Source organism: Eupeodes corollae, chromosome 1 (assembly GCF_945859685.1).
Source record: "Eupeodes corollae chromosome 1, idEupCoro1.1, whole genome shotgun sequence".
Taxonomy (NCBI): domain Eukaryota; kingdom Metazoa; phylum Arthropoda; class Insecta; order Diptera; family Syrphidae; genus Eupeodes; species Eupeodes corollae.
Genome location: NC_079147.1, coordinates 58,243,751 through 58,263,730, shown reverse-complemented (window position 1 = coordinate 58,263,730; position 19,980 = coordinate 58,243,751). Strand labels below are relative to the sequence as shown.

Sequence of the window (19,980 nt, the reverse complement as noted above, 5' to 3'; positions counted from 1 at the left end):
TTTTCGCAAAATTTGCCACAACGACGTCACAGAGATTGCCAACGCTTGAGAACGAGGTGTGAGAGACACACTTGCGCTTTCTGCAACTGATGCCTCAGCGGCAGCAATATTCTCGACACTACGGGCATTTCTTTGCCTCATTGGCACGAGAACATTTTGTACTGTGCCTGTGGATTCAAATGTTTCCACTACACGCCAGACTAGATTATTGATCTGCTAAGGCGATTATGACGACCATAAATTGGACGTAGAGCTCTTAACGTAGAGTGGACTCCGAATTTCAGTAGCAAATTTTAATAACTTCGACTCGTTGTTGGCTCATATGTCTTTCCATCATGATTGCTGAAACACAATGGTGTCGGCAAATGTACGAACACAACGCAACGGCAACCAGAGTCGGAAGATCAAATATACCAATAAACATCAAAAATCCGTACGACACATTGCGTGCGTACTTTTTGTGAAACGTACGACAACTTGTGACAGATTTTCCGACTCCAGTTACGACTCCGGCCCCGATTTTGCATTGTGTTCCAGCAGTGAAATTTCAAACCTTACTGAAGAGAAATGTCAAAAGTACGGCAAAAAATTTGACGTGGTTTGCTGTCCCTGTCGCTCCACTTTTGTAGCGTCCCAGTTGAAAAACCCTGTTATGTATGTTTAGTATGTATAATGCTAAGAACGATGTTTACTTTGAATAAAATACATATTATTTAAGAAATTATTGCCATTTCTTTTCATTATGATAATATTGGTATGGTTAAATTATGTATGGAACGAAAATTGCAACCGCTACCTGGGCGACGCACCTTGGTCCAAATTTTCGATGACGCTTTGTTACTGGCTTATTGATGTACATTCTTTCCAATAACCCCAAAGAAAGAAGCCCAACGTTCAAAAATTACATGATTTTGGCAGCCTATTGACATCGCCCCCACGTAAGACAACACGGCCATTTTGTCACCCAAAAGAGTCATTGTTTCGTAAGGGGTGTTTAAATTGGCAAGGTCCTGTTGAAACCACATATCGTTAACATACATATCTTCCAAATTCGGGCCATATAAAGTTTTCACAGTAACTGCCTGACCGGTCTCATTTTGGAAAAAAAAATACGACTCAATGATGCCGCCAACCCATTAACCGCACCAAACAATCACTCTTGGATTATCACTCGCCCAAATGCGGTAATTCTGCTTATTGATGAATCCACAGAGGTCAAATAACCGAAAAAATCAAATTGAGTTAGTCTAAAATTGAGAAATGTCAAATGAAATTAAGAAAAAAACCTTGACGTTTAGGTGTCTTTTGGAAATTAAAATGGCCATATTGTTTTTTTACTCTCTGCCATTTTGTCACAAAAGACAAATCATCCTGTCAACTTACAACTTAAGCACTTTTATCGCATGAGCACAACTAACAAATGAGTTGACATGCGAGTTTTTCATTCGTCGCGAATGAAGTTTGACTTTGACAATTGTTTTTTTTTTAAATTAAGAAAATGCGGTCGAAACTATATTTGTTGAAAAAAAACTTATTGGTGTCCTAGGCTCCGCTGTAAACGCAGAAAACAACACCAGCGCTGAGATCAAACGCAGAATAACTCTTGCTAACCGCTGTTTCGTGGGACCAAAAAGTGTCGCTATATAAGACCCTCATCATCCCCGTCCTTCTATACGGTGCAGAAGCATGGACTATGACAAAAGCGGATGAAAGAACCTTGGGTCATTTCGAGAGAAAAGTTCTTTGTGTGATCTACGGTCCCATAAACATCGAAGGGAAGTGGAGGAGAAGATGGAACGACAAGCTGTACGGGCTCTACAGCGACGTAGACTTCGCCAGAACTGTAAAAGATGGCTGGGTCACGGAAAGCGCATCTAAACCAATGCTCTGGCCCGGAAAGTCTTTAAATCCACACCCACATGACAGCGCAGTAGAAGAAGACCGCTAATCAGGTGACGCGCACAAGTGGACCTCACCCAACTTGAAGCGCGAAACTGGAGAGCTAGATGGAGAAGTTTGTTGGGTGATGTTTAAGTTCACACATGACTGTAGCGCCACCTGATGGTAGTAAGTAACGAAAAATAAGAATAATTAGAAACTTTAAATGTTTTTAAAATTAACAAGAATATTTTATTAAATTTTATTTATTGTTTTTTTTTGAGTTTGTACAAATCATAAATTTATAAAAATAAAAGTAAATTTCTAATTAATTAATTTTTCAATAAATTAGTCAGATAATTATAACTTATAAATGTTAACCCTTTTTTGAGCTGTAATAAATTAACAATTCAATGATTGTATAAGTATTATATATACATGCCAATAAATAAATACATTGTTTCTACAGATTTGAAGCTAAATCTACTCTAAATAATATGAACAATAAATTTAAATCTTCTCAAAAGTATTCTAATAAAATCTGCTTTTATGAACACTGTCATTAAATCAAACATACATGATTTTGTGCAACGCACTGTACTTCGCTAAATTTTCCATTCATGACAACTACAATCGTTCTATAAATGAAATTTCAACTAAATGGAGCATGACAATTATGATAATATATAAATTATTGTTATTAAATAGGTAAATTTGTAAAAAACAAAAATCATTATTTTTCTGGCTGAACGCATCCGATAGCACAATTCAAAGCCATTCAATTTGTAGTTCCGAAACATTCCACCCGGCATATTGAAAGCAACGCATTCCATCGCCGAACAACGCTGTCAATCAGACGACAGCCCAAAAAATCAAACTGCTCGATTTGGACGTTTCTTTTCCACAATCAAATTTTTAGAGTCCGCCATCGAAGTTGTCCTCCTCTCCCTCTGTTCTGTTTGCGCTTTAAATTCGAAAGAAAAAGTTGCATTTATACAAATTTTAACGAGTTCAATTTTTTGTGCTCATAATTAGTTAATAAAATAACTTAATTGTTTTAAGTTCCCGAGTTATTTATTTTTAAAAAACAAACCACAAAATGTTTTGGGGTAAGTTCCATCCGATGTGTGCTGTGCTCAGCTCTGTAGACTAATTTGAAAAGTGGGAAAGTTCCAACACCACGTGTTTCCCAACAAAATAAAAAGGGCCTCAATTCCATGCGGCTTTTCTAAAAATAATATTTCTAAATAAGTTGAATTTCTAATTTAATAATTTTTATTAAATTGATTTCTTATAGGACTCATTTTAAAAGCAAACAAAAAGTACACGCAAACAACAAAGCAGGCATTCCATGTTTCTCAAGCCGCCCTTGATGTTACCTCGTGCAGCGATGGACCTATCCAACTCTTCCTCACATACGAAAACATCAAATATTTGATTTGTACTCTTCGCAAGAACACCACCGAACAAGTTATGTTGGACTTGAATTTCAACGAAGGCGATGAGATCTCTCTTCAGAGCAATGGTAAGTTTTCTTTTTTGGCCTTGAATTGAAATCTATTTCTGGTAAGATTCTTGAAACGAATTTGAAAAATAAGTTATGAGACAGGGTTCCATGATTTTGATCGATTTTAAAAACCTCTAGATCACAATCAAATCAAGACAATAAGGAAGTTCATAAGTTTTACTGAAAGGATAATTTATTAAACACCTTTCGTTGAGTTTGGTAGAATTTTTATTTCGATGGAAAGTGAAATGTAGAACCTATACCTATATGACTTTGCTGTTTAGATATCAACAGGAATAGGTAAACATTCGAGAACTTTCCCCAATATTTTTGAGGAATTAGAAACCGTGAGGGTTCTGTTGATTTTCCATTAATCAACGTTAATTTACAACTGAATTGAATAACAACTAATGCAGACTTGGAAAATTGTGCAAGTTCTTGAGATTTGATATTATTTTTGTCGTAAGTCTTTTCAATAAAAAAAAAAACAATTGCAGTGAGCAAAAAGTAAACATATTGTCCGGCTTAGTTAAGTTTAGGTACATAATTCTATGCTCACGGAATACCTATTGTTCCCGATGTTCTATATATTTCAAAAATCATAAGACCTATAGATTTCAAATACAGCTGGCAATTTATTATTATTGTCGTTCTACGTCTTTGTGATGGATTACAAAAGGTTTCGCGCCAATTTTATATTTTGAACCACATGTGTGTACCTTTATGGAATACCTACCTACCTACACTATTGGATTTTGCACTGCAAACACTTCTTGACTATGTCAAAAGTCAACAGATACCTGAGTTTACGTTGCATTTGTAGCTATCAGCTTTATTTCTAATCCTATGGGATCATTGAATTTAATATATTCAATGATATAGATTAGGATTAAAATAAAACAGATACTTCGGTTATTCTCCAGATTCTTGTTCTAAAGTTGTGCAAAAAAAAGTGTACTTCGAATATCTTTCGAATACTCAGTTTTTGGCAATGGATAATTAAACTTCGGGTTTTAAACTTACCATAATTTAACTGATAAGACTTGAATTTTGAACATAAGTAATGTTCACCCAACATGTTAACGTTAGTCAAGTTTTTGGCGATATTGAATATACCGAGTTCTGAAAGTTGATTACTTTCCGAGATGCAAGTGCCGCTCATGAGTGGGATAGGCTTTAACGACTGGAGACAGCATTGACTTTTGGAAGCATTAAATTCCAAACTGTTCGTTATTTCCTATTAGACGACGCTGTCAAGGTCAGAATTTAATGAGCTTATCATACGCTACCGTTGAAGTTCCACATCCGAAACGAATATGAAAAGGTGAGAGTACTGTCGTCAGCGGAACAGTTTAGTGGATTAGAAGTGGCAGGCAAGAGATCGTTTATGAATATGAGGAAGAGACTCGGAGACAAAACGGAGCCTTGCAGAACACCAACATTTATTTTGTGAGTTTCAGATTTGAAACCATCCAACAACGACAAAATCCAAAGAAGAAGAGATTCATCAATACCAACAACACGCATTTTCGATAAGAGAAATTGTAGCCAAACTCTATCAAATACCTTTAAAATATCAAGTGCAACATTCTTACTCTCTCCAAAGCGATGTAAAGATTTGTTCCACTGTTAGGTGAGATAAACCATGAGATCAGCAGTTGACCTATTGCTACGAAAACCATACTGCCGGTCATTAAGAAGCTTCCGTTCCTCGAGATATTTCTTAAGCTGATAATTAATCAGCATTTCCATGACCTTGGAAAGAAGGGACGGTAGTGCTATTGGACGATAATTGGAGGGGGAAGAGGATTCGCCTTTTTTAGGGACAGGCTGGACAAATGTTATTTTCCATCCACTCGGAAAAAGACCTATAGAGTAGGAAAAATGGATTTTACGCTGTGGTTTTGCCTACATTGAAAAACAGCTCTTCAGAACAATAGGAGCGATACTATCCGGGCCATCGGATTTGTGTATACCAAGGTCTTTTAGTACTTTTGAAACTGCACGAGCGCGAAAGCAGGTTCGTCCAATAGAATCATTTAAGCTCTCAAGAACAGGAGGACTCATGACACTCTCCGGTAGCGTCGAATTAGCAGCAAACTGTGCTGCAAGCAAATTGGCTTTATCAATCGAGCTTACATAGGAAGTGTCATTGTAGACGAGGAATACAAGGTTGATGTGGTGTTTCGTACGTCTTTTACAAATGATGTTTTTAAAAATTAAAACAAAGTTTTGTTTAATTAATTTGTTAGATGGCAAAATAAGGCAGTCGTAGTTGTATCAACTAGTTTGCATTTTGATGATAAATAAATTCGACGTCGTTTTGGTTTTCCCACATAAATTGAAAATTTCCGGGTTCCGGCATAAAAATGTTTCTTTACTATAGCACTGGTGAGCAAAATTTAGTTTTTTTTTGTCTGTAAGTCATTTTTCTTATGTAGAAGTATTTATCTAAAACAGGCCCCATCCTAGAAGAACACTAACTTGTATTTAATTTTGAGCTTTAGTATTCGCGTGACTCTAATGTTTATTTTCCAATGAGGACTAAAGCTTAGATAATACCCATGATCTTCGCAAGAATCACACGGTGTTCTTTTGCATATTTGAAATTCAACAAAGATGTGGTTTTTTTCCGCCAAATCCATAGATGCGGATCTACCTGACTGTCAGAAGCTTGAATGGGGAGTCTGGGTGTACCTTAGTGTATTAGCTGATTATTGTGTTGAAAATGAGTAATTCAGTTTTGTACACGAATGTTGAGCTTCACTAAACGCATCTGTTTGACATTGGGTCAAAGTATCGTATCACCAGTCATTCTGCGTTCTTTTTGCCAGTTGACTTTTAACAAGTTCAATCATCACGCTTATCCAAAGTCAATTGTCAAATATGCAGTTTTTATAACTTACTCAACCTTTGTGAGACTCTTCCGAGAATTAAAACGTGTCACCCGTTAACTTTTCAGATGTAGCTCACATACATCTCTTCAGTTACGACTTCCTTTAAGCACTTCAAGCCTAATTGGGGAAACTATTATCTTTTGTTAGTGTCTGGATTGGAGTTCTGTACGAACTAATTGACCGCATTGAGAGATGAGCTGAGCCTTGGCTAAACTAAAAACTTCGAGATTTAACCCCTTACTGCATGATTTTTTTTTCTTCATGAAAAAATAAATATGATAGTTTAATTATAATTTAAAAAAAATACGTGTTTCAGGAATTTAGATTTTTTTGAAAAAAAAGTGCAAAATTTTGCGATTTTCAGTTTGGATCCATTTATGGCACACTGAGCAGAAAAGTAACAAACAAATTTTCAATAAATGAAATCAACTATTTATTTAAAAAAATTATGTAGTATGGAATATTGTGAAACAGTTTCTTTTCTCATTCAACCAAAGATTTACCTTGCATTTTCGGCACTCCACATGAGATCTTCCATGGCAGTCTGGAACCTTACACTACTGTGTTGTGATCAAAACAGGAAGGTGATCTAATCGAACGATCTGCGAAGTCATTATGGCAACAGGTCCTTTCAATTTCTTCAATTGTAGATAATTCTCCATGACATAAGAGCTTCGCCCACGTTTGTTAGTTGTGTTTAGATCTTCGACTACCGCGCACTTGAAATCTGTTAGTGGCAGCCACGCCTCAGAACCATTAAGCGTTTGTCTGGATATTCAAATATTTAGTTCGAAAAAAATAGCTAAAATACGATCAGAAGGTCCAAATAGTTAATTCATCAAATTTTATGATTGCGATCGACACAGAAGCTTACCCTGAGTATAGCGTATCTAGAGTTACCCAAAAATTCCATACTTGACCACACTCATTATTTAAAGATAGTCTATGTACAGGTACAAGTATAACGATAATGAAATGTTAAATCGGGCTCAATTTAATGACACATTTATTGAGGATACTTATAAGTTTGAAGCTATACAAAAAATCGCTGTGTTACCTTCGTCGGCGGCTGTGGAGGGCCCAGTCAGATCGTATCAAGCTTAGTTTTGTTATCAATGTTGTTATAAATAGTAGTGCGTAGGGCTGACGCTAGAAGTCTTGTGTTCAATCGTTGCCTGTGTCACCTAAAATTTTTTCGACTGGTATTGGCTCTTGTGAGGAATTGACAAATCCTTAAAGAGTAATTCTTGTCTTGACGAGCGCTTTCTCAAATTAGTCTTTTCGATTCAGCACATAAACTGTAGTTTCCCTCCATGCTTGAAATTACCCGCCACGCCACGCATTCATGGCCTTCATGTGGAAGAATATTCTGTGGTGAAATTTTTTTGATCTAATTTGTATTCTATAGTATTCACCAAGTGCAAAAGATCAACTCCACCCATATGCCGATTATATGTCATGACTGCCTTTGGACATGATACAGTTTGGTAGCCCCTTTCCTTCTTTTGTTGAAGCTTTGGACTTCAGAAGACGGTTAACTGCCGGCATATGTCGAAGCAAGGTTCACAATTCTGTTGTTAAACCATGTTGCCAGGTTATCAATTGTCGCCAGTTTTTCCATAATTGCACCTCTTCCTTTTCTTTCAATTCCTTTTCGGTAGGAACTTTATAACCCGGAATCCGATTGGCTTTTATGGTTCCTAGCGGTAAAAACGCTTTCTTTTTCGGATAAGTCAACAGCGGTAAGGCAGTGTACCAGTTGTCAAAGAATAATTTTTAGTTGAATCCGTCGGGAATAGTTCTCGGCAGTCGAACAACAACGTCACTAAATGTACTAATTTTTGGCAAGTCGGTGTACAACTGTACATGTCCTTTGGCTCAAGTATAAAATTCATAGTCGTAGCTGAACCAAGGTTGGTATTATTTGTTTATCTACTGCCATATATTCTTCTCTAGGAACAGTAAGTAGTCTCTGCCTTGCTTGATCCAAGAATGGTCTTATTTTATGAAGGGGATCATGTCCTGATCATGTCATGTCATCTTCGTCACTGCTGTTGTCGGGAAAATTTGTATAGAATAAGTGGACACCTTTGGACCTTTGAAAATCTCTGTCTATAGATCCTTAGAAACTCTACAAGTGTCAACAACTGCCCACCTGCTGTTTGCGATTTCAATGAAACTTTGGTGGGTTTGTTCATATCCCTGCTCTATTGGCGTGTATATCATTGATACCATATGGCTTGGACTGAGCATTGATCCGTTTTTGATCAATTTGTCGGCCTTTTCATAACCGTCAATGTCACAGTGTCATGGGACCCGTCAGGGGGCAACCGTGTTTGTTTGGTGAACGTTTTTGTCATATATATATATTATTAAGATTGGTAACCCTTTCAAGGGCTGGCCACAATACCAAACATGCGTGTGTTAAAATTATTTGCCTTATTATGGTAGTGTACATCTTCTACGAAAAACTCTACTGCAGGTATAGAAGGCAACTGAGGCTTACGCACTTAATGGCTCAATTATAAGTTCACAAAATTTAGGTATAAATTTCCCTAAAGCCGATGTCGTTTATGTCTTGAATCCACTTACACTTAATTTTTTTAAAATTAATTGTTTTAATATGTCGCTAACGACGAATAACCAGAACATGGGAGATACTACCCCACCTTGCGGAGTACCCCTACATCTCCTAACTTTTAACTTGCTATCGACAACTTTTACGTTTGACAACATTTGTTCTTATTATTAGAATTAATAATTATTAGAATTAATATCATAATTTCTTAGATTTAAAATATAAATATACATATAACTGAGTGATGTGCGTTAACAAGAATATATTGTAACATTCTTATTCATATTATTACATGCTTTTTTTTTAATCTAACTCTTAGCCCTAGTCTTAGAATACTTAATAATCTATTCCAAGCCTCTGTGGTCTTCTAACAACTCGACCACTTCGAGTTACTATTCGTTCCTTAGATGTAATAACTGGTGCATTATGATTAATTGCTTCTGAACCAGATATCTCTGAAACTGGTTGGTTGATAGGTTGTGAACTTAGACATTATCAGTAATATCCTGAGAAATTGGTTCGTCCACATTACAATTATTAATATTATTGTTTACATTTGAACTATTTTCGTTTTTATCTTCTTGAGATGGATTAATTGTTTGAATTTTTTTTTGTACTTACAATCAAATTTTGTATAGGGTTCTACATTTTGTTCATTAAGTAAATCACTAGAACAAAAATCTTCATTGGAAGTCTTAGCAATAAATCGCCTATTGCGCCTAAAATGATTATTAAAATTATCTTTTATTAAATATGAGTGGTTGTTAACAATACCAATTATTTTCCATAGTGCCATTCTTTTCCAGTTTTTTTTTTTTTAAATATAACTAGATCACCAACATTTAATAAAGAAAGTGATTTTGAGTTTCGATCATAATAACATTATAGCTTCTCTTTTTTATTCTTTAATTTGTTTTGAATTTCCGATTCATTTAGGTTGTTTCTAGCAAGAACTGAGTCCTGAAACAGGTAGCCTTGTTTTAACAAGTCGCATGAAGAATAATTCCGATGGCGTAAGATGCATACTTGCTATTGGTGAAGTGTTGTATTCTAATATTCGATATTGAAAATTGTTTACATCATTAACTTCAAAACACCTTTTAAGAATATTCTTTGCAATGGCCACACCTTTCTTTGCTAACCCATTAGTTTGTGGATATCTAGGGCTTGAAAATCTTAGTTGAATATTGCATGCAATTGAAAAACTTTCAAATTCAGCCGAACCGAAAGGACTATTATCGCATTTTAGAATTGCTTTGTATCCAATTTTGTCGAATATGTGAGAAATAACATCAATTATGTGTTTTACAGCAGCTAAGTAGTTTGAATAAGCATCAAATAAAGCAATGTAGTCTCTGCCTGCATATTCAAACAAGTCCACTGCAACTATTTGAAAAGGATATTAATGAATTTCTTCTTGGACTAATGGCTCTTTTTGCATATTCCGTTTAAACTTTTCACAAACTAGAAACTAGTTCCTTTATTTGAGAATTCATTCCAGGCCAATAATACAACATTCCTGCAAGGGAAAGAGTTTTTTCAATCCCTAGATGTGGTTGGTGTAACCAAATAGATATTTTTCGTTGCAATTCTGATGGTATAACTAGTCTATGATTAAAAATCAGTAATCCTTTTTCCCGTGGCATGATGGTTAGTGCGTTGGACTGTCATGCGAGAGGTCTTGGGTTCGATCCCTGCCTATGTCACCTAAAGTTTTTCACGGGTACTGCCTCTTGCGAGGAATTGACAAATTCTCCAAGAGTAATAATTCTTGTCATGAAAAGTGCTTCCTCAAATTTGTCGTTCGGATTCGGCTTAAAACTGTAGGTCGCTTCCATCCCTGACAACAGTACTCGCACACAGGAATGGTTGAGAGTTGTCAAGTCACTAGGCCCTAGTTTCCAAACGGACTGCTGCGCCACCCAATTTATTTATTTGTTAATCCTTTTTCTAAATGTAGTTCCGATTTTAGTTTAAAAAAATGCTGACTAAGATCATCTAACTGATGAAAACCTGGCCAACCATTTTCTACATAATTACAAATCCTAGCATATTTTTCATCCTCATTTAATATTTTCAGATACAAATTGTAGTTCTTTTCGGTGCAAGAAACTGTTTTTATGATTGAATGCACTTATATAGCCGATAGCCCTTCAATTTCCGATATTTCACTTTGTTGTGCACCTGATAAGCAATCAGCTACTAGCAATTCCTTACTCTTACTTACTTACTTAAGGTGGCGCTACAGTCCGGGCGGACCTGGGCCTCAACCAACAGGCGTCTCCAGCCAGCTCGGTCCCTAGCTAGCTGTCTCCAGTTTCGCACGCCAAGTTGGTTGAGGGCCTCTCCCACCTGGGTGCGCCACCTGAGTCGCGGTCTTCCTCTACTGCGCCGTCCCTCGGGATTGGATTCGAAGACCTTCCGGGCTGGAGCGTTGATGTCCATCCGCTCTACATGACCTAGCCATCTAAGCCGTTGGACTTTAATTCTGCTAACTAGGTCAGTGTCGCTGTACAGCCCGTACAGTTCGTCGTTATTTCTTCTCCTCCATTCTCCATCTATGCGTACGGGACCAAAAATCACCCGAATTTTTCTCTCGAAGCATCCTATGAAGCTCTCATCTTTCTTTGACAGGGTCCAGGCCTCAGCGCCATAAATGAGAACCGGGATGATGAGTGTCTTATAGATGGTGATTTTACATGCTCGAGATAGGACTTTACTTCTCAATTGCCTTCTAAGACCAAAGAAGCAGCGATTTGCAAGAGTTATTCTTCGTTTGATTTCAGCGCTGGTGTCGTTGTCTGCATTAATAGCGGTGCCTAGGTAGACAAAGTCCTTAACTACCTCAAAGTTATAGCTGTCCATGGTGACGTTTTGTCCAATACGTCATCGTTCAGTGTCCTTTTTTGATGACAGCATGTACTTGGTCTTGCCCTCATTGACCACTAAACCCATCTTCTTCGCTTCCGTCGCAATGCTCAAAAACGCTCCACTGACATCACGCTTTGATCTTCCAATTATGTCAATATCATCTGCGTATCCGAGTAATTGAATGGACCTTTGGAAGATTGTGCCTCTAGTGTTGACGGTTGAGTTTTGCACAATTCTTTATAGAACGATGTTGAAGAAGTCGCATGACAGTGCATCGCCTTGTCTAAAACCTTTTTTGACATCAAATGCATCGGTAAGATCTTTTCCGACCTTGATAGAGCAGCGTGCATTCTCCATCGTCATTCTGCACAAACGGATAAGTTTGACAGGGATGCCAAAACTAGACATTGCTCGGTAGAGCTCTTTCCTATAGATGCTGTCATACGTGGCTTTAAAATAGATAAAGAGATGGTGGGTATCGATTTGAAGCTCCTGGGGTTTTTCCAAGATCTGCCGTAGTGTGAATATTTGGTCGATAGTGGACTTTCCTGGTCTGAAGCCACACTGATAAGGACCGATCAGGTTGTTGACGAATGGCTTCAGACGTTCACATAATACGGCAGAGAGGATCTTATACGCAATGTTAAGGAGACTGATGCCTCTGTAGTTGGCGCAGTTTAGAGGGTCTCCTTTCTTATGTATCGGGCACACTATGCTGAGATTCCACTCATCGGGCATGCTTTCTTCCGACCATATTTTGCAGATGAGTTGGTGCATGCTCCCTACCAAGTCATCGCCTGCTGCTTTGAATAGTTCGGCGGTGATGCCGTCAGCTCCAGCAGCTTTGTTTAACTTAAGCTTAGATATAGCTATTGAGTGGTTCTATCTCCGTTACAGCGGAATTCGGTTCGTCATCGCCGTTATATAATTTGGAGAAGTGATCTTTCCATATTCTCAGCATCGACTGTGGTTCTACTACGATGTTCCCTTGATCGTCTTACAGGCTTCGGTTCGTGGCTGGTACCCTTGGGAGGTTTTTTTTACCTTTTGGTAAAATTTACGAACCTCATTCCTGTTGTGACATCCCTCTATCTCCTCGATCGCGCGCTTCTCATGCTCTCTTTTTTTCCGTCTAAGAAGCTGGTGTTCCTCTGTCCTCTTCTGCTCGTAGAGCTCGCGAGCAGCTCTAGTCCTTTTGTGCAGCGTCGTTTCGTATGCCTCTTGTTTCGCTGTGTGAGTTTGCCGGCATTTGTCGTCAAACCAGGGGTTTCGCTGTGGTGGCCGTGTGAAACCTAGCACTTCAGAGGCGGCATCTCTGATGGCTGCAAGGCAATGTTGCCACTGGTTTTCAACGCTTAATGCAGGCAGTCTAACGTTGAATCTTCTCACAGTACTTCCTTGTTTTGGCTTGGATCGGGATATCCATAGCCGTACCTTGGCTACAACGAGGTAGTGGTCCGAGTCAATGTTGGCCTCTCGGAATGTTCGGATATCCTGAATACTGGAGAAGTGTAGTGCGTCGATCGCAATGTGGTCAATCTGGTTGACGGTTGATTGATCAGGAGATTTCCAATTCCTTATTCGGTTTATAGATAATAGTCATTTGCGGATATTTTAATAGAAACATAAACATTCGCTGAAGACGGGTTGTAACATCGTCAATATCACGCTTAAGCAATCAGCCCTATCATGAATTCCATCGTAATCGGAAATTTTTACGAATCCCGAAAAACTGTATCATGAAATCCGTTCGTAGCGGAAAATCTCATACAATTTTGCATTACGAACGGATTTCATGATACAGTTTTTCGGGATTCGTAAAAATTTCCGATTACGATGGAATTCATGATAGGGCTGAATGTGTCAAATGTCTTATGATCGCTTTCAACTGAAAACTCACTGCCATACAAAAATAAATGAAACTTTTGAAATGCAAATACAATTGCCAATAGTTCCTATTCTATTTGGGCCCATTTTTGTTCACTTTTACTGATTGTTCGAGAAGAAAAAGCTACAGGATGTCTATTTTGAACTAAAACGCACCCCAACCCATCCTTCAATGCATCAGTTTGAATAACTTCTGGCTTTATTTCGGATCATAAATTGCTAGAACTGGTTCCGATGTAACTATTTTTAACAACCTGTTAAATTCGTTTTCGTGTTTTCTGTCCAGTTAAAATCAACATCATTCCGTGTCAAATTTCGCAATTCCGCTGTTTCTTTCAATAAGTTTGGAATGAAACTTGCTAAATACTTGAGCAAACCCATAAATCTCAAAATATCTCCTTTGCTTCCTGGTTTTTTCATTTTCAAAATCGCATCCTTATACTTTAAATCTGCTTTGATTTTTCCTTCGAATAGTATGTTACTCATAAATTTTACTCCCCGTTGACGATATTGAATCTTTTCCGTTTTAATTTTGTATTTTTTAGCTCTGTCCATAACCAAATTCAAACTTCATCATGATTTGCTTCATTTTCTCCACACACAACTAGGTCATCAAAATAAACAACGACTCCCGGTATATCTCCAAAAATTTGAACCAATTTTCGCTAAAACATTTCCGGTGCACAGTTCAAACCAAACGGCACACGATTAAATCTGTACTTACCAAAAGGAGTCATTTTTATATATATTTATATTTTTATAATGAAGGACTGGTTTTGAATTTTCCTCAAGTCTTATTGAAAAAGTTCCTGGTAACTTACCAGTTCCATGAAAAACATCACGATATCTATAATGAACAAATCTTTTAAGTCCTTGCCTACTAAATTACTCACAAGCGTGAGCTTGTGGAGCCCAGGAATGATTTATAAAATAAATGTATTCATTGTACAAAATTCTTTATTGAAAGTGGACCTATTAAGATGTAAAGGAAATCTTTAGATTAGATCTACCACAAAAATTCAACTCTTGTATTACAATTCTTAACCGTTAATTTTAAAAACGGTTTCTTAAGGAATACATTTTAAAATATGAAAATAAATTTTCACAGCAATGATATGAAATCAATTTATCAACTCTTTGGCGTTAGGTAAAAACGTCTTAAGTCAAAAAATTGCATTTTGGGCTTTTGATAGGGTTTAATAACTTATTTTTTTCTCTTTCGTTTGGTACTTACGACTTTAGTCTAGCACAACTACTTCCCATCGTAATAAATTAGTATTAAGGCAATAAGTCTGAAAAATGCATATTCGGTTGGGTATTAACGTCTTAAGTTGATTTAAGACTTTGTGACCGATGCCTCTGAAACATTTAATTTTCTTCTAAGTACTTAAGTCAACTTAAGTCTTTTATACCTAACCCAAAAATCAAAATGGAGCATAGCCTACATTATACTTATCTTTATTTGGATTTTGTTTTTAGAAAAACAGTCAACAAACTAAACAAAAAAGCGAAGAAATAAACGGTTTTTTCATCGTCTGATCTAGTTACCTGGCACTTTTTTTGTTACAATACCAGGGTGGTCACTTTACTGCAATTGCAGTAGATAAACTGCATTTTTTTCTCAACATAAATCTACTGCCTTGAAATAAAATCTACTGCACTTGATTGACAAAAGAGTTGCCTTCATCGCAAATCTTATAAATGTGAAAGAAAAACAGGTTTCTCGCAAAAGAAAAGTTGGGAGTACGAAAAGCCGGGAAGTTACTCATGAATACTTCCTTGAAGTAAACGGTGCAAGAGTTTCTGTGTGCAAGGGTTGTTTTAGCAAAACTTTGAACGAAAAAGAACGGTTCATATCAAACGCCATCAAAAATAAAATGCTAAGCACATCCGGCATTACAGTGGACGACCAAAAAGGCAAAAAAGCTTCGAAAAACAAAAAATCTGCAGAGGAGCTTAATGAAGTCGTGGCTCATATAAAATCATTTCCCAGCTATGAAAGCCATTACACCAGGCGTACAAATGAAAAGAAGTTCTTACCTTCTTATCTAAACTTGAGGATTATGTACGACCTATACAAAGACGGACGAGAGAATTTTGTCGGTCGTTCAATTTATGAGAGGGAATTTCACAATTTAAAACTCTCTTTTAAAAAACCAAAAGTGGATACCTGCTATAAATGCGACACCCTTAACATGCGTGTTCAAGTTGCTGCTAATAAAGAAGAAAAACAAGAAGCTGAAAACCATCTCCAAATCCATCATGAGCAGGCTAGTGCAGCTTACGATGCCAAAAAAGCTGATAAGCTAGCAGCACAAGACAGCACGCAAAAAAAATGCTTCAGCTTCGATCTTCAGCAATGCTTGCCAACACCGTTTGTTGGATCTTCGGTAGCATTTTATAAAAGGCAGTTATGGACGTATAACCTTACTGTTCACGATAATGCTACCGGAGATTCAACACACTACATGTGGCATGAGGCTCTAGCTGCTAGAGGGGGAAATGAAATAGCTTCCTGCCTGTATGCCCACTTGAAGAAGCTACCTGATTGCGTGTCTGAGGTCACATTCTATTCAGACACTTGCGGGGGACAAAATAAAAACAGTCATGTGGCGCCTATGTTTTTAATGGCTCAAATTAAGTTCCCCAATCTAACCATCAACCACAAGTTCCTTGTTCCGGGTCATACACATATGGAATGTGACGTGGATCATTCAATGATTGAAAAACAAAAAAAAAAAACTAAAACACCTGTTTATCACCCCCACGATTGGTTCCAGCTAGTAAGAACAGCTGGCTTAAAAAAGAAGTTTCAAGTTCATGAAATGCAGCAAGAGGAATTCTTTGATTTTGCTGCTTTACTGAAGACAGTTTTTGAGTGCAAAAAAAAAATACTATTAACGAGCAGTTATCTTGGCATAATGTGCAATGGCTGCAATACCAGCAGAATGGGTTGGTTCGATACAAAAACAACTTAAACCACATTGAAGACTTCGAGATTTTAAGCTTCCTAAGAAGGGGAAAAAATAGATGCCTCAAAAATTATCCACTCCAAGCAAAGTACAGAACTTTAGTCCCGATATCTGACGAGAAAAAAAGGGATTTGTGTTCTCTTTTAAGCTTAGTACCACCTGTGTTTCACGACTTTTATAAAAATTTGCCAACTTCTAACACCGCAACAAATGATGATCCCGATTTGGTAGATGAAGACGAAGAAACAGAAACTACATAAATATTAATTTTTCTTAACTTTATACTCTTAACCTTTTTATAAATAAACTAAATGGCAATGTTTTATTTTCTGACTTAAGTCATACAAATAAACAACATTTTTTCAAATAATACGAAATGAGAGGATCCTAAAGACTTAAGTCATCAAAATAACGGTAAAAACTTATGAATTTGAAAAAATGTATTAACATGTTATATAGGTCATCATTTCACAACTTATTTACCATCATTATTTTTTCACATAAGTTTAATCCAGATTTGTGAATAGCTAATCAACTTTCAATTTGGTTTTAAGAAAAACAGCAGTTTCTGACTTAAGACCTTTTTGCCTAACGTCAAAGAACTATCAAATACATTTTCAGCTAATAGAAGAAAATTTAGCCATAACAAATTTTTTGAACTAAAATATGTCTTAATTTTTGTTACAGGTAATGGAACAATCCATATTTCTGGATATATCACAGACCTGAGTGATCAATTTGATGATCTATCTGACGAAGATTCAGATGCTGCTGAAGAGATGCTTGCTCTGCCCAAGAAATCAAAAAAAGAAGCAAAAGCCAACAACAGCAAATCGGGCAAAAAAGCAGCAGTAGCCGATGAAGAAGACGACGACGATGATGATGAGGAAGACGATAGCGACTTCAATGGAGAGGAAGGAGCTGCCGGTGCAGACAGCGATGACGATGAGGAAGAAGACGGCGAAGAAGATGATGAGGAAGGCGATGACGACGACGATGACGACGATGAAGACGAGGAAGAAGATGAAAGTGAAGATGAAGAAGTGCAACAGCCAAAAGCCAAGCAAATTAAGCTGGATAAGCCCAAGCAAAATGGCGTCGAACCAGCACAAAAGAAGGACGGCAAACAGAAAAAAGACAAGAAGGACGCCTCCCAACAGCAGCAACAGCAAGGAGCCCAAAAGCAAAAGGGCGAACAAACCCTTGCCGGTGGCGTTAAAATCGAAGATATCCGTGTAGGCAACGGACCCGAGGCCAAAACAGGCAAGAGAGCGCAAGTCTACTATGAGGGTCGTCTCAAGTCAAACAACAAAGTCTTCGACAGTCTGAAGCAAGGTGGTCCCTTCAAGTTCGGTTTGGGTCGCGGTGAAGTCATCAAGGGCTGGGACGTTGGTGTAGTTGGCATGAAGGTAGGAGGAAAGAGACGTATCACTTGCCCCCCACACATGGCCTACGGAGCGCGAGGATCTCCACCAACCATTCCACCAAACAGCACATTAGTGTTTGAGGTCGAATTAAAGGGAGTGCAGTAGAAGGTGTTTCACAACAACAAACATTGTGTGAGCGGCAGGAAAAGAAGGAGTATTTTTCTTAATAACATTGTTGAGCTTTTCTTATTAACCGAATGTAAAATCGTTACTCTTTACCTTAATATTAACTTTTTTATCTCTGTTACAACAAGTGAAGAAATAGAAGAGGTTCATTTTTTACAAAATTGTTTCTGTTATTTCCTCTATTTGCTTTTTTTTTAGTGTTTTCTCTTTGCATTTTTTTTACAAAAATTGAATTACAAATTATTTTCGTCGTTAAAATTGGTTTATCAAAAAAACATCAGTTATCCAAGTCAAGCCCAATTCTTGTTCTTTTTTAAGTTTAGATACAGAAGTAAAGAAACTGATAGATTAAGAAAATTGCCCAGCAATTTACATAATAATAAAGTTTTTTTTTAAATAATAAATAAATGAATTTGTTTTGTGATTGTTTGAAGATCAGTAAATCAACATAAATGGGTGGAATGATTCACTCAAAAAGCATAGAAATTTAAGAGACGCAGTTGCTGGAAGTTTGGGTTTAAGAAGAAATTTGTTGATTACAAAATTATTCCGGGTTATTAAATTGAAACTTTCTTTGGTAAACAGACGAAACGTGTGTGTTGGGGGGATTCTTCTTAATATGAATCCCAGAGCACAAATATGTCTTAGCTGAAAAAAAGTTTAAAATTTCTTGCAGTACCACAATGCGATAAAGAATAAAAAAACAAAGATAACCAATTTTTTACCTTCAAGGTTATTTATTATGTGTATTCGTCTAATCTCTTCTAAGGTTACAATCGAAGTGAATTACAATTATTTTTTTAAGACACGAATGTGCCTTAGTCAAACCGACTATCTCGGTGGTGAAAACTATAAACTTAGTTTATATAAAGGTGAGATTAAGAATAGAGATTGTATGTCTTAGAATATTCTCAACTTCATTATTATTAAAATAAACAACTTAATTTACGTTACGTTTAATAGTAACGCCTAAAGGTATGCAATATTGTTTTTAAATAATTTAGTTCAAATAATCGTTTGAATATTATAAACTGCTACTTGACGTCAACATTCCGGCCTCCCTTTGCAGAAATGCAAAAAGTATAGAATCCATGCATCCGAAAAGTTGATAGATTTTACGTAGCGAGTCCATCGGTGGAGGTATTTTGTTAAAGAAGCGCCTCGATTCGCTACTCAGGAAAAAAAAAGATTAGTAAATCCAACGTTGAGGGTTGTTTAAAGAGTGCCCTTACTCACTCAGACATGTTAATGGGAATACAAATATCAGTTAAAAAAAAAAAAATTAAATAGATAAATTTATTGATTAAATTTCAAAAGGTGCTGTGCAGAACCATCAATAAAATATCAAAAATAATGAATGTATTAAGTTAATTAGCTTAAATTTGTTATTTGTTTTGTGAAGCAAGATACACCTGGAACACTTCCTGATCGACAGGCAAGAGACATAATTTAACTATAGGGCGTAGAATTTCGCCTTGTTGAGTTTTAACGGTAGCAACGCGAACCTTTCCATCTTTTCCAGGGTGAACAGCCACTATTTTTCCCAGTCGCCATTGAGTGGGTGGTAGATTTTCGTTGCGCACAACTACAACGTCTCCAACTTTGATATTACGCTTAGGAAATTTCCACTTTGTTCTTCGTTGAAGATCGGTCAAATATTCCTCCTTCCATCGTTTTGAAAAAGAGTATAAAATTTGCTGGACTCTTTCCCAATTCCTTAGTTTTGCAATTTCGCCAACTTGGCTTTCGGGTAAGGAGAGCAAGGGTGCACCTTTTAAAAAATGTCCCGGTGTTAAGGGAAGAGGGTCAGAAGGGTTCTCACTAATCGGAGAAATAG

At 37.0% G+C, this 19,980-nt stretch overlaps 1 protein-coding gene across 1 annotated transcript; it reads left to right on the top strand.

Moving 5' to 3' along the window:
* The first annotated feature begins 2,771 nt into the window (after positions 1–2,771).
* Positions 2,772–18,551, top strand: LOC129941457 (46 kDa FK506-binding nuclear protein). The gene is made up of 3 exons (XM_056050088.1): positions 2,772–2,987; positions 3,176–3,403; positions 17,278–18,551. The coding sequence occupies exons 1-3, from the start codon at positions 2,978–2,980 to the stop codon at positions 18,120–18,122; spliced, it is 1,083 nt and encodes a 360-aa protein (XP_055906063.1). The 5' UTR covers positions 2,772–2,977; the 3' UTR covers positions 18,123–18,551.
* The last annotated feature ends 1,429 nt before the right edge of the window (positions 18,552–19,980 follow it).

Bases quoted from the DNA above. Each gene is read 5' to 3' on its own strand.
- LOC129941457 (XM_056050088.1), top strand. The intron at 3,404-17,277 runs GTAAGTTTTCTT...TTTTTGTTACAG, and splicing joins GATCTCTCTTCAGAGCAATG to GTAATGGAACAATCCATATT.